Source organism: Pollachius pollachius (assembly GCF_949987615.1).
Source record: "Pollachius pollachius genome assembly, chromosome: 9".
Taxonomy (NCBI): domain Eukaryota; kingdom Metazoa; phylum Chordata; class Actinopteri; order Gadiformes; family Gadidae; genus Pollachius; species Pollachius pollachius.
In genome coordinates, this window is record NC_136942.1 from 18,680,759 (window position 1) to 18,696,574 (window position 15,816).

At 43.7% G+C, this 15,816-nt stretch overlaps 2 protein-coding genes across 2 annotated transcripts in view; both read left to right on the top strand.

The window, feature by feature from the left end:
• Positions 1 to 6,551, top strand: part of igf1ra (insulin-like growth factor 1a receptor) — a 73,649-nt gene extending 67,098 nt beyond the window's left edge. The window contains exon 21 of the mRNA XM_079743256.1: positions 469 to 6,551. Coding sequence (XP_079599382.1) covers positions 469 to 1,051 — 583 coding nt within the window. The 3' untranslated portion in view covers positions 1,052 to 6,551. The remainder of the gene's footprint in view (positions 1 to 468) is intronic.
• A 594-nt stretch (positions 6,552 to 7,145) lies between these two features.
• synm (synemin, intermediate filament protein) lies at positions 7,146 to 15,795 on the top strand. Its single transcript, XM_079744165.1, has 4 exons — positions 7,146 to 8,013; positions 9,088 to 9,212; positions 11,892 to 11,965; positions 12,113 to 15,795. Exons 1-4 carry the CDS (start codon positions 7,213 to 7,215, stop codon positions 14,170 to 14,172), a joined length of 3,060 nt encoding a protein of 1,019 aa, XP_079600291.1. The 5' UTR covers positions 7,146 to 7,212; the 3' UTR covers positions 14,173 to 15,795.
• Positions 15,796 to 15,816: the final 21 nt, after the last annotated feature.

Genomic DNA, 15,816 nt, shown 5'->3' on the forward strand with positions numbered 1-15,816 from the left:
GTGATGTAAGACCCTTGGTTTCACGCTGCATCGACCCCTACATCATCTGCAGACACCTTTCTATCTCCCCATTTCAACATTGCTCCAAAAAATGTGTTCATTTCAACTAATTCTTCATACATCAGAGGGCAATATAGTGAACGCGATTTGAAATGAAATAGTATTCCACAGGGTCTGTACATACCATGTCATGATAACCGGTAACAACAGGGGCTTTGCTCTGTCTTATCCTGCCCCCTAGTGGTGTATACTGATACAGCAGCCATTTACCACACTGGTTGCTCCAGTTTCGTTCACTGTAGTTTTGTGATTCTACTCACGTTTGAAGATAATGTACCTTCAAGTGTGAGTCGAATCACAAAACCATCTCACACACACACACACACACTTAGTGTGTGTGAGATAAGAGAGACTGCTGAAGCAGCGCGTTGGGGCGTCAGTGACGGGGGTGTTTGTTTCGGCCCCCAGGTTTGAGCTGATGCGGATGTGCTGGCAGTACAACCCCAAGATGCGGCCGGCCTTCCTGGAGATCATCAGCAGCATCACGGCGGACCTGGAGGGGCCCTTCAGGGAGATGAGCTTCTTCTTCAGCGACGAGAACAAGCCCCCCGACACGGAGGAGCTGGACATGGAGGTGGAGAACATGGAGAACATTCCCCTGGACCCCGTGTCCAGCCAGCGGCCCACGGCCGTCCCCACGCCCTCCTCCTCGTCGGCGGGCGCCGCGGCGACTCCGCCCGCCGCCACCGCCTCCTCCGCCGCCTCCCAGCTGCTGGCGCCGCTGCAGGGGCCCGGCACGCCGCTGCTGGGGGGGCCCGCGTCCCCCGCCACCTCGGCCTCGTCCTCCTCCGCGGCGGGGACGGGCGCGGGCGGGTCGTCGGCCTCGGCGTCCCCGGGGCCCCCCGCCGACAAGCACTCGGGACAGGCGGCGGCCAACGGGCCGGCCGTGCGGCTGCGGCCCGCCTTCGACGAGCTGCAGCCGTACGCGCACATGAACGGCGGGCGCAAGAACGAGCGAACCCTACCGCTGCCCCAGTCCTCGGCCTGCTGATGCCAGACGCTGGAGACCCCGCCTCCAGCCTCCGCCTCTTAAACAGGGTTAAGGACACGCCTCCTCTCCCCTCCTCCTGCTCCCCAGCCTCTCTGGAAGGATCCGGGATGACGTGGGGGGGGGAGAGATGGGAACAGAGCGCACGTTCCCTTGTCCTGGGTCTTCCTCTTCTGGGACGTTCCCTTGCCCCGCTGGATGCGAGCAGAGCGATGTGTACCCCTGGAGACTGGAGCGCAGCATTGGGGGGTCCGCAGCAGGGGGCACTGTGGAGGGCGGGGGTCCCTACCTGATCAGCCTGTACTGCGCAGCGTTTGTTACATAAGTCTTTAAACGAAAAAATGGATAGATTTAAAAAAAAAAAACTACCGGAAATAATGCAGGCATTTCACCTGGCTTACAGATATTGTAAGACACGAACACGAGAGAATGACTTCATAGCATATCTGCCAGCAAATCCAACAGAAGAGCACTTTTTTCTGATGATTTTTAGAAAGGATGTTGTGGATATTTCAGTGTGTATTTATACGAACACGTGACTCTCTCTACGGTATATATCTCAAACTTTTTTTAAGTGACTTTCCATTAATATAACTTTCTGTTATTTTATGAGCATCTAAGGACTGCAGCTCGAACCATTTGAGGATGCCACAGATCTAAACCCTGGACTAGGATCCTGGGTTCTGTTTCCAGTCTATATTTCTATGTGTGTGGATCCTTTAGCAGCCCGTCCTATTGGATGGAGAGACGGCTGTTATATGTATGCCAAACTTTTGCCAAATCAACCTTTTTATTTGTTTTTATATTTCATTTATTTGTTTTAAACAAGATAAATATCTCCCAACACAAACACAAGGCTGCGGATTAGAGATGACCCAAGTTCAATGGGAATGGCATTTGACGTTTGTTTGTTTGTTCATATCCTATGAATATGAATTCATATCCTGTCTTTGTACTGAATACTCCCTGAGCATCGAGGTATTGGGCTTATCTGGGGCTTTGTTTGATAGGATGGATGCAAAAATGATTCCCAGTATATGTTCTGACTGGGGTTGAAATTAGTTAGCAAGCGTATTTATACTGGCAATTTAGTTGTTAATAGTTTTGTTAATTATTTCTATAATTATTAAGTCACCAGTTGCCAAGTAATGCAAAAATAAAGTATTTGTTAAAATATACACAAAAAGGCAAATGTTGTACAAATGTATGCAATTTATAAATAGGACTACAATTATTCTGCAGTTATTTAATTTGCTGCTTGGTACAATTTTAATTAATTTGGGCATTCTGGTCGAGGTATTTTGATGATCTGCATTGCATTTGGCACTGGTGTATTACTTGGTTTAGAGATATGACACAATGCAAATCCAGTTAGAGTTAGAATCATTTACAGTAAACAGCAAGGTCTCACAGTTCACAGAATCAAAGGCTGTCTTCTGCTCTTGAATGGATGAGCAATGGAGTTTTTCTAGTTTTCCACAAATACTTAGAGCTCAGTTCACCCATCAAAGGGTGAAAAGGAATGTATCTGTTTTATTGACACACTCATCACCAGAGTCTATGTAGTCTGTCAACCATCATTCTCACACTTATGTTTTAATGTAACAAGAATATGATATACATTTTTTTTTGTATTTGTTTCAATCAAAGTCTTGTTGTTCTTCTGCTGGTAGGCTTTATTTGATGTGGTAACATCACTCACTGAAGTACTGTTGTTTGGACACAATGGCACAAAAGCTGACTTCAAAGAGCCCAGATAAAGAGCTGGGACATTAAAACAAAGAGGAATTGGTTTGGGTCGGATCCCAGTAGCCTTGAGAACTTTGGAATGCAAAAGGTCTCGTTGGGAGGCGTGGTTTGTCTCAATACATTTCAGATGTATGTGTATATATAGGTCTTAGAGCTCTATGTTAGACTGCAGGATCCATTTTATACATATAAACAGTCGGTCACTTTTTAAAGAAAACCTTTTTACAGTTCAGATGTTCACGTCTATGTCTGTACAGAACAAAGCTGCTATTTTATCCCTTTTTTTCTCTTGGATGCGATATATATACATATTATAGAAATCTATATATATATATATAAAGAAATCCTTCAGGTTTGATATTTTACGGTCTTCACTGCAGTCCATTTCTTAAACTTTCACTATGTCTAAAAATGAAAAATCATAAAAAAAGGATTATTTTAGATACTTTTTCTTTTCCGACCCCCCAGATCTCTTCCCTAACACTACATTTTGTCCTATGCCTTTTATTTTCTATAAAGTTTTTTTAATTATTTTTTTATTTTTTGGAATTATTTGATTTAATTATTATTATTATTATTATTATTAATATTATTATGACAAATGTTATCATTATTTTGAATGGACACCTTAGCTCGACGTTTGAGGGTGTACTTTCTGCACCCGTGTTTTTGTACTCTTGTGTCTAGCACTGCACCTAGGACTGCCTCTAGGTAGCGTCTCAATCTCAGGTCCAATTAAAGAGCTTTGCTTTCTCCACACACCCTCTCATGATTGTCCACCAATCGTCTCCTCTCTCGGCTGCCCCTCCCCTCTGCCTCCACCCTGCTATGGCTTTGTTGATTCCAATAGTGCCCCCTCCTTCCTCCTCTCCTCCCCTCCTCTCCTACTCTTTCCTCTTTTCCACCTCATCTCCTCTCCTCCTCCCTCCCTCCTCCTTCTACCTCTCCTCCCTCCTCTTCTTCTCTCTTCTTCTCTCTTCCTCCTCTCCTCTCCTCCCCTCCCTCTCCTCCCTCCTCCTCTCCCCTCCTCTCCTCTCCTCCTCTCCTCTCCTCCTCTCTGGTCGCTGTGTCTGGTATATCCGCTTCCCCCAGTGCCTCCTCTAGATGCCAGGACTAGCTCTAGTGTACGTTTTCTTGGTACCAGATCTGGTGTTTTAACCCATCCATCTCTTGCCTCTCACATTGATTAGGGCTCACTGGGTTAATCTTATTTGCCTTAGTTAACCCTTGATTAGCGGCCCCCATATTGTAGACCATGAAACCATGAAACCTTTTTTATTTGTATTCCATCGACGGTTGCAAGCTTCTGCATTGTCTCCTGCATTGACCTGCTAATGATTGAAAGTGAGAACAGGTCTATTTAAATTATTTTATTCATATTCGTTGCTTGTGTAAAACCAAATAAAGGACGAGTTAGCGTCCAGGGAAAGGATCGCCTTTCATCACCATGGAAACCGTCTGTTTCCTCCGAGGCTGACTAGTAAATGTATTGAAGGATTTCTCCTCATCTTTTTGAAATGTTCTTTTCTTTTTTGTTATTTTTTTCTTTCTGTAGTGTTATTTATTTATTTTTCTAATTTTACTTTTGTGATATCAGTTTAAATCACTGTATAAATGCCCCATGATTCAGTATAAACTTGGATTTTTATTTGATTTTTTTTGTATTTTCTGTGGCGTCATCATGTTGGAACTTAAACCTTTTTTTGTTTTCTTCATATATCTACCTCACCCTTTTTAAAATACGTGTTTGCATCTGAAAAAAAATACATCTCACTCGTTCCGCATGAGCTTGTTTAAAATAACTCTGGAAGGTCTCCGGACACCCCTCACCCTTTGGACACTCCCACTCAGCATCAGCACCACCGGCCCACCTGAATCAGGAGGTGGACCTCTCACTGACGCTTCCAGTGCCACTTTGTCCTAACATTGTAATCAATAGCTATGGATAAAAACACTTGTTGTTTTGAGCCGGTTCAAAAAGCCTCAGATTAATGTCTCTGGTAGAGACAGGCTTTTAATCAAGGACAGGAGTCAAATATTGTATTTAATATTTTACAAAAATCTGATGCAGATGTCGATTGCCAATTAGAAGAAATTGACTTGAAAAATAACCAATCTTCATTTTATTTTACTAGATTTTTGTTCCTGCAGTTTAAATCATTTTAAACACTTCAATATATATATCAGAAGAGGCCTGGGAACATTTTAACACCATCAGGCATTCCATCTCCTGTCTTCATCTTACAGTTACAGATATATAACAGTCTACAACTTCCCTCTTACTATGAAGAGGGATAGCATAGATGTAGTCAACACATGAAGCATTTATTCAGATAGCACTTCACTTATCATGGGAAATCATTTAAAAGGGAAACATGATTTCACAAAAATCATCTTATTCATTGACAAGACGTTCAATGCTCTCAAATGTCCTCCATTTTATACATGCTGTGGCATCCTTAAACTACTCAATACATTAAGTTGGATAAAGATTCAGTAAAGTTTTTCATTCACTGACTGAATTCCACAATGGGCATCTAAATTCAGGAGTCCTACTGGCTTCCTGGTCAATGCCATAACCAAAAGTCTGTTCCAAAATCTGAATGAGATTGTTTTATTTGCTCCAATCCAATTCTCCAGTGATCACATGTGTACCCTCTACAGTGTCTTCCACTCTGTGTGTACCTGCTGAATCTCATGTCCTATCTCTCTCTAGTCTTCTAATTATTACTACATTTTATTTCCTAACAGTTGGTTCAACCCCCAATACGATTCATTCTGAATTTAAAAAACGATCATGTCCACGGTTGCTCAGCAAACGGTTCTGGCCTGGTTTTTTGTTGCTGCTTACAATAATGCTGCTTGTTAAAAAACGTTTTACAGTAGATTGCATACAGAAAAAAAGGAGGCAAATATGAACATGGAAAGTTACAACCAAAAATAAATATCAGGACTGGCTTGATAAGACTCCAATCAGCCGGCTACTTACTGAGGAGATATCAGCTCCACTCCTCTTTAGAGACTCTCAGAGACCGATTTAACAGAGAGACAGAGTGGAACCATTACAGTGTCAAGGTATTGTTACTGGTTGCTTGTCATCTTTAGCAGTTCATCCATCCAGTTCATCCAGTTCATACCAAAGATGGGTATAAAGAGGTTAAGATTGGTATCAATAGGTCCCCATTGACAAAGTGTGCTTATGTTGTTACTGAATGTATGTGTTAGGTGTTTTAGGATGCATCTTCTGTAATGATAGCCACATAGATTTGATACAGAATCTGCTCTGTCAACTATTCATTAAAAATGACTTTGACCAGTTTAAATAAAAATGTATTTGAATAGGCGAAATGCAACCATATATAAACAACTGCCACCCCAATGTATAACGCACATGTGGACATCAGTAGGTGACGATGTCTCATAGATTACGGGTAGCTTCGGTTCAGACTCATTGTCAACACATACGACCATATATATTTGCAGTATAACTAAAGTACCTTTTGGAAAAGACTGACAACCAAGGTTTCCGGTGAAGCATCCTTCTCACTACTCTCTTTATCTGCTTTCTCCAGAACGTTCTTCATGCAGGCCTCAGGGTTTTGAAGGTTGCATCAGTGCATTCAAACTGCAATAAGGTGTTTGGACTTCATCACTGTCATGCTTTCCTTTTCATGATTTATATTCCAATAACTTCAGAGGGGGCCTTCATCTAATATTATTATTATTTTATTAGCTTTTTCACAAAAAGCTTTTGCGTGTGTGATTCAATGATTGAGGGGGGGGGGGGGGATCAGAAGCTTTGCAAAACTGTCTTCAATTTTTGTATCTGAAGCCTCAACGTTTTTCACGGTTATAGTCGAGATGGGAAATTTTTGACATGTCATCTCTAAATGTGTATCTTGAGAATTTCTTGTCTTTCTTTTTTTCTGAAATTTGGAATAAAAAAAGTGAATGAATACTATGTTCCTTTTGTCTTCGTTATTTTAATTGGGATGGGTAAGACGTCTTGATGGCTTTTCCATCAAGACGTTAATATAGGCTACACAATCACAGAGATAAATAAGGGTAAAGGTAAACATGCATTGCCTGCCGATAACGCTACGTGTTTGCAATATTGTTTCAGAATAATGAATGTTCCTTTTCTGCCCACCTGAGGGCGCTATTGTACCGATATGCTCGGAACGGAGTGGGACAGAGTCAGAGGTAGAGGCCCAATCCAGAGCTACGCCTGCCAAGAAAACAGCTTGAAACGAGGATCCGCCCTCTGCACTTGTCCTAGGTAGGTATAGGCTAGTTATTGCACATTTTATCTCAGTTCTTTCTACAAACTCAACCAGGTCATACGGTCTTAAGCCTTGTTTAAGCAGTGTCGATTCTTTAAACTTTTAAGAGGAACTCATTGACTACAAAACAAAATGCAGCGTTTCGGGAGAACGTTTGAGAGCGAAAAGCATCAATTGCAGGAGCTCAACGACAGACTTTCTCAATACTTGTGCAGAACCAAACAACTGGAGGATGAAAACTCATGCCTCATCACAGAAATAAATACACTTCGGCAGGCGAAGACGGCGGGTCTGGATAAAGGCTACATGAGTGAGATGCGCGAATTGAGGAGAATGGTGGGGCAGCTGTCCTTTGAAAAGTCCCAGGCTGAGATGGAGCGGGAGAGGCTATGGAGGGAGGTCCAGACGGTGCAGTCTCTGCGCCGGGAAGAGACGGAGGTGTGCCAGGACATAGGGGGTGCGTTAAAGGGCTGCGAGAAAGAGCTTCGACACGGCAACGAATCCCACGTTGCCCTCGAACAGCGTTTATTTCAACTGGAGAACGAATATGAACATTTGGAGGCAAAACACAGACAAGAAACTGCACACCTCCGCCGCCAGCTGGATTCACGTGTGGTCCCCATCATGACCCGGTATCACCAAGAAGGTGGACCGGTGGTCTCTCCGGAAGAGGTGCAACAGTTCGCTCGTAGTGTGTCGGAAGGATGGATGGACACTTTTGAAATGTATCAACACCAAGTAGAAGAAATTGAGCAATCAATTCAATCAGACAGGGCGATGCTCGACGATCTCCAAAAGGAGAAGATGCTTTATGCAGCAGATTTTGACAAATTACGCATAGAAGCGCACAAGCAAAGTCAAATTCAAGTCCATCTTGAAGAACAACTTGGGCACATGCAGGACAGATTCCGGATGGAATTGAGCGACTACCAGGTAGGAAGACCGAATCGTACTGAATCCTCTGTTTTGTTTTGTTAAGTTAGTTGTGGTGTCTTTTTCTTTTTAAGCATGTGTAGTATGGACGTCGAGTAAAGCAAGAGCACAGTTTACACGACTTGAAATATGTGTAGTAGGCCTTAGTGTTTTTTGACCCCATCATTGGATAATCCACCATGAGCCCCGCCCACAATGTCTGCTAATCGTCAGCATCCAGGGCCGTGGGTGAGCTTGTTGTTTGCGTGCGCTTCTGTTTGCGCACTATTCTACTTCACCAACCATGGATCAAATAAGCTCATGCATCTCGAAACGGGACACGTGCTATTGTAGTATCAACAATGACAACATAACAACATCTCCAAATTTAATCCACAGCACAGCACGGCACAGCATGGCAGTCAGCATTGCCAGACATTTAAACCAATTAGTGTCCAGATCCACTAATCCTTATTACCATTCTATATATGGCGCCAAGCAGGACGCTCAACCGCTGCATTTTAACAGCATGTCCACGTGACTGCCCCGTGTTAAAGATCACCTTTGATTTCCTTTCGACTGCAATTATTTTGCATAGTTCAAAACTGGACCATCACATTATATGAGTTCATCCAATTGGACTTGCCATCAGGGCTTGGCTTGGTTTAAGCCGGAATTACTATGATTTACCACGCTTGGTTCATCACTATTAAGGCAACCTTTTAGTTTCAGACAGAAAGTGCTAGGCAATGTCCGGTCAAAGGCGAAATTTTCTTATAAAGCGCGCATGTGTTTTATATCTCGCACGGGCACGTTAAGTGAATCAAACGCACGCTTCAGTAAGTCACAGGCACGCTTTAAGTAAATCACACTCCCATGTCACCTCCCGGGCTCCGTAGCACTGTGATCTGGGAGCAAGACTCAACAGAATGCTTAAGTACAAGGCTTGAACTATACACAGTAGCATACATTCCAGAAACACCACCTCCAGCCTAGTGAAGTGGATAAACCAGGACTAACCAGCCCATCACATTCTAATGCAGCCATAGTGGGCCAGACTAAAGCGCAGCTGGGTGCCTCTGTGGTATTTTTTAGAGCACCATTGAGGAGCTGGAGCACGAACGCAACGTGCTGGCCGACAGCATGGAGGCAAAGCTGTGGGACCATCAGCAGCTCCTGCGGGTCAAGATGGACCTGGGCATGGAGGTGGCAGCCTACAGGTGAGCCCGCGGTTACAATGCGTCTCAGGAAGGGTCACCTGCCATGGGGGTGTCTGAGAGACGGGGGGCTGTTGGCCCGATGAACTGGGGACTCCTACTCGACTTGAGTTAATGATGACCGTTTATCGCTTTGATATGAAAGAAAGGCAGATCTCAACCGGGCAACTACACCCCCACCCCTTTAACCACTCCCCCACCCCTTCAACCACACCCCCACCCCTTCAACCACACCCCCACCTCTTCAACTACACCCCCACCCCTTCAACCACACCCCCACCCCTTCAACCACACCCCCACCCATTCAACTACACCCCCACCTCTTCAACCACACCCCCACCCCTTCAACCACACCCCCACCTCTTCAACTACACCCCCACCTCTTCAACTAAACCCCCACCTCTTCAACTACACCCCCACCCCTTCAACTACACCCCCACCCCTTCAACTACACCCCCACCTCTTCAACCACACCCCCACCTCTTCAACTACACCCCCACCTCTTCAACCACACCCCCACCCCTTCAACCACACCCCCACCTCTTCAACTACACCCCCACCTCTTCAACTAAACCCCCACCTCTTCAACTACACCCCCACCCCTTCAACCACACCCCCACCCCTTCAACTACACCCCCACCCCTTCAACCCCACACTTACCCTGACAGTTGACTTTTTGAGCGTGTTCATTGTAAACGAGTGAGGGCGAGGAGGAGGGGTTGACGGTAGTGAAATGATCCAAACCCAAGCAGCATGCGTCCTGGCTGGGTCTTGAAGCCGTGAAAGGGCCTTAGCTGCAGTTGTCCTAATGTCCACTCGATGGTTCCTCTTGGTATAAATATAGACCCGGGGATTCTGTCAACCAAGGCAGCTCAGCGGCTCTGTGTCGTCCAATATGGGTATTGTTGGTTCCTTTGAAAATAATAATTGTATTAGAAGGATATTGATAATGAATAACTCGACAAAATGTTTCCCCATTGTCCAAATCTGGTGATCATAAACTCTTGGCTTCGTGGCTGTGCTCAGCATGTGGAGCAAATTATTGGAACTGCATTGGAAATAGGGGTGGGAAAAATAATTGATTCTTCGATGCATCGCGATTCTGTCTAGAATGATTCCGTCTCGATTCAAATTAGAGGAAGGAATAAAGGAATAAAAATAAAAAATAAATTATGTTATATATTTTTTGTATTTTATATATATATTTTTTTTAATTACATTTGTTCGCCTCCTGCAACATTCTGTTTGACAGAGAGGGATAATTTGAGTAGTTTTAAAAATATTTATTTATCTTCAATGTGTATTGGCCAATCTGATTTGTTTGGATGCGTTTGCGATTCAGCCTACACGCAAACTCCCAGCCAGACACAAGAACGACGAACAAGTTCTTATTCTTATAATTGACGAAGAGCAGCTTTTTCTTTAATGACATAGAAAAAAAAGATTAGAAAGAAAAAAAAAACTAAATCTGTTTATTTTTCACCTACTTCCATAGTGTGTTGTAATGCAAGCTGCATTGATTATTGCATTGTTCATAGAAAATCATATTTGTTACAAAAGCTTTTTCTCTAATAAAATATTAGATAAGGTAATTCATCTGTTGATTTCTTTAATGATCATCACGGTTTAACTATTATTCAACCAAATTTTCTTATAAAACTGCAATGTATTTTTCATAAATGTGCACTTGTTTTGGTTGCGTAAAAGCATTTCAAAATGGAATTCCAGTTGATACGTTCATTTATATATTTATCTGCTTAGTAGCCTATATTTGTTTGTGTAAAGACATATGTCACGGCATCAGTTAAAATCCCTCAGTGGTCTATTAATGTTTCAGCTGCTGGTCCTCCTCTAGGCTATGAGAAGGCCTCCCTCTCCGCTTATTTGTTTATTAGCTTGTAGCTGGCTAGAACAACATCTAATACATTTTTACCTTTTATGGCAGTAATTTCATACTGGGTAACTGCTATAAGAAATGTATTCATCCTAAAGTCAAAAGTCTTATCCCAAATGACATGTCAGTGAAAGGGAGGACAGCGATGATTTTAAAAGGCTAATAAAAGGCTGCAACATGTCTGTATATGGCCAGTTGTTCCATGGCAGCAGGTCTTTGTTTTGCATATTTGAAATAGGTGGAATGTCTCCATGCAGACAGAGCAGAAGCTACCCCCGGAGTCATGAGCCGTGCTTTCAGAATCACAGCAAAGCAGCGGAGCATGCAGAGAAAAAGCACCTCGGTTGTTATTTTTAGTTTGCTCTTTTACCACGCTCACCAAGAGGGGCTCGTTCCTTTTGAAGGACAGTTGCTCTCGCAGGAATTGAGTTTGGTTGGAATACGGCCAAGGGAAATATGAACAGATTTTCCAAATAATTGTTCAGGTAATTATGCGTATGGCGTTTTGATTAGTTTTTTGTTTGGTTTCAATGGTACGTTTGACCCCTGTGCAGCCCATTCCCCGGGGTACTCATGTCAGCCTCATGTGTTCTATGTTCAAGGCTTGTGCTTTGAGATGGCAGAGCTGAATGATTTGAATCATCTTGTAAGGTATCTGCTTTCAACTATGTTTAACACAGGAGTATTCAAACATAAGTTTGTTCTAAAGGCAGGGGGTTAACTAAAAATACTTTGAAATGAAGTGTTTTACCCTTGGCTTGAATAACATTGTTTTTTTGCTTGCTCAGGTCTCTCCTCGAAGCCAATAGAGGAGATGTGCAAGAGACGCACAGAATGGGGAATCAAAGAGAAAGAATAATAGGTACTGTAACACATTCTAATTATTAAGTTAGCATTGGTGTTATATATTATATTATCATATATGCCAATTTTAGAAAATGCTAGATCATAGCTAGATCGTAATTTGACATTATTTGTACATTCATATTGTCTTCCTTCCATGTCCCAGAAATCAAGAGGCCTTCTCTCCCCTACACCCAGAGAGCAGGCCCCTCCACCAGACAGCATCTAGATGTCAGGTATACGGAGCTCGCTTCCAACCTTAGGAGATCGCCTGGGCCCGCCTCTGGATCCATGAGTCCCTCCAGGGTCATCCCTATCTCCGTCTCCCCCCGGGGCCAGCATCAGAGTCCTGCAGCCAGGAGGGACATGCTTTCATTCAATAAAGCCCGAGTTGAAACATCTACAGCAGCTACTGCTGCAGCCACACCTTCCAAACCTGCAGCCAAGGACGATGAGCAGAGTAGTCGGGCTGTTGGGAAAAAGGCAAAGGAAGAACAGATTGTTAGAATCCAAACGGTTACACAGGTCGAGAAAACACTGAGCCCTGTGGTCTCCAACACGGAAGCCCCCCAATCAATGAGAACGGTATCACCACCAATGGTGAGAGGCGACGTTACCGCAGAGATGGAAAGCGAAAAGAAAGTAAGAGATGAAATGGAGGAAAGAGTATGTGTGAGTGAAGGCGATTTGAAGGGAAAACGTGGGAAAGGGCTTACGGTGGATTCAAGCGAGAAGAAGCTTCTGGACAGTGTGACCATGGAGGACATCATCAGCCAAGTGATGCGCCCTGCAGGCATCGATCCCAGAGGGAGCCCAGCGGGGGACTCTCCCCTGACCTACCATGTGGAGAAGACGGCGCAGGAGGACGGCTCCACGAAGACGCAGATCATACTGGAGTCCAAGGTGGAGGAGGAGCTCGACCTCTCCCAGGACTTTGCTCTGGACGCGCTCCTCGGTGGAGGAGAGACGACCGTATCGCTGGAGGACATCCAGGGCACGCCCACAGGTAGCATGATTCAAGAGCTGCTGAGCGGCCTGCGGGGGAGCGAGGGCATGGCCAACAAGTCGGTCAACATCCAGATCATGGAGACGCCCTTGGTGGATGCCCGTAACGATGCAGAGCAGGACTCCCAGGGGCCCCGGCCCTCCTCCGTGACGTACTGTCAGGTCGAAGACATAGAGGGGGCTCCTTGTGATGCCGAAAAAGGGCAACAAGCTGACTCTCGTACGTCGAACGTCAGCAACACAGGCGCGGTTGAATTCATACAGGGTGACGAATTCTCCAGGAGCTCCAAGGAGACTGATTCGCCGTACTACGGCCATGACGAAGGGTCTCAAGAGTACTTTGTTTCCACACCGGATGAAAACCTTTCCGAACTCGACGAGGGACTTGGGATAGGGTCTTATGGCCATTATGCAAACCTGGAGGATCTATCAGATGAGAGATATTATCAAGATGAAGGGCTTGCGCAGCAAGGAATGATTGCAGAGGAAGTTGAGGAATACGAACTGTCGAGGTTAATGTCACCGAATGGCTCCTATGTCAAAGAGCGCTTCCCAGAATGCATCATTGAAGAGGAAGTGCAGGTCTCGCCCACGGTGCAAGACGAGGTGCTGGGGTTCCTGAAGGAGGAGTCCCTGGACCCAAAGGAACAGCTAGAGGGGGCCCTGGATAGCCTACAGGACTCAGTGTCGGGGCCCCTGAAGGAAGAACTGGCTTACTTCACACGACTCAGTAGGGAAAGCCCCCAGAATATGTCAGTGGACGTCAAAAGAGTACAGCACACCAAAGAGGACGGATCCATGACGATCACGGCAGAGCTAAACATCTCTCAGAGCCTGGCCGAGTCGGGGCTGCTGGAGGAGGAAGAGGGGGATCTCTCCGAGGAACAGATACTAGCCTCCCTCCAGTCCTCTCACCCCGGGCTGCAGGCACTCCTCACCCAGGGCGGTGCCCAGGGCTACAGCTTCCAGGTGTCTGAGGAGCTGCAGAGCGGACACGCTGGAGGACCGGAGGACATGGCAGCTATGGGAGGATCTGTGACCCAAACAACCGAGAGGTACATCAAGCTGGGGCCGGAAGAGAGGTCCTTCACCTTCCAGAAGGGGGTAGATCAAACAAGCTCAGGCCAAATGCTGCAGTCTCAAATGCTGACTAGTCCTATCGAGATTTCTCATGAAAAGAAAGTTGCAACAGTATATCTTGAAAGCTCAACAGACGATTAAAAAATAGATTTGATACATCTCTTTTATTTGACAGGCGATTTCTATTTTAATATGCTTCCAATAATTAATACTCCATCAAATTATCATGGATACTTACCCTATTTTATTTTTTAACAATTCAGTAGAATTTAGTTCACTAGTCATACAAGGATACATTCATCCTTGTTTGACTAGTGCTGTAATAGGGACTAGTGCTCTTACTGCTGTGCTTTCATCGTAACATACATTTTATTTTACCGTTGACCCGGGAACATAAAATCAACTAACCATCAATACTTTAAGACATGTTTGGTAGTTGATAGTTGAAGAGATATTGATTACAAGATAAGCCCTTTTTCTGTAATAATCGCAATAATAAGGCACACAAGTTAATGCCATACATTACCTTGAACACTGTAGGCAAACTGGTTTATATGCTTGCAGTTACTATCATATGATCAATATAATCACTGTTCAATGACATTAGTCTTTGTAGCTTCTGGTCTTCTTTTAATGATAAACGCTCACTAGACATTTTTATTTTTGTACTAACCGGTGCTGCACTTAAATATATTTGCTTGACATTATGTTACTAAATGGAAGAATTGTAACATTGAGAATAAAAAGTGTATTTCATGTGTATTCATCATACATAGTTGAGCTCGGATGCAGATCATAGTAAACTATTGACAAACAAGCCAGTGATTTATCCATTTTCGTATGGTTATGATTATATTATTATATCACTGATTGTAAGACTGAAAGGGAATAGTTGTGCAGGAGAGGCATTGATCTGTTAAAGACAATTATTAAAGAGGATGCTCCTACCTTTGCTATCCAATAAAAACATTGCTGTTTTATAACAATTTGGTGTAAATATTGATTCAACTTAGTTTTAAAGAGTACAAAAAAACGAATATCATGGAAAAACATGAAAAAGTGTTTGAAGAGCTCGTGGGTTGATTACAGAAGGGGAAGGTTGATAGATGACAAAAAGACACATTACTTAATAACTTAATTGCAGTTTTGTGTGGCACTTTCACTTTATATCGTGATGGAATGCTTTGACGTGTGTCTGCTGAAGTGTGTGTTGGGGCTCACTGTCACTATGATAGGTGTTTGTTTCACCCTTATGGTTATTCCTGGATTAACAGATGATCAATTAGCAAAGAGACAAGCTGTGGATTCCATGTAGTTTTATGTAATTCATGTCATGAACTCATCATTCTCCTCAATTATAGCAATGTGTTTTGATTTTACTTAGCTGCATCATGATCATGAACCTCCCAGAACACTAGTTAGGGATTATGTGGAACTGAAAAGGAAAAAATCCCACAGTAGGGTTAATTTGCTGTTTCGATCCATTTGACATACCATTGACATACCATTGCTTTAAAGGATATTTTATTGCTGTAAAGGGATGTTTTGCATTCTAGTGCCAACAAACGTAACAATATTTGACATGAAACAAAATGCAATAATGAACAAACGGGAGTTATTTGTGTTTTCATTTAAAATGCAATGCCATTTCAGTGCTGTATAATCTGGAAATGTTTCTATTGCTGACGTTTGAACAAACAAGCAGAATAAAGCAGCATGTTAAGCATGTGTATCACTGTTATTGTGAATGCTTTAGTAACCCATTTACTGTATCAATTATTGAAA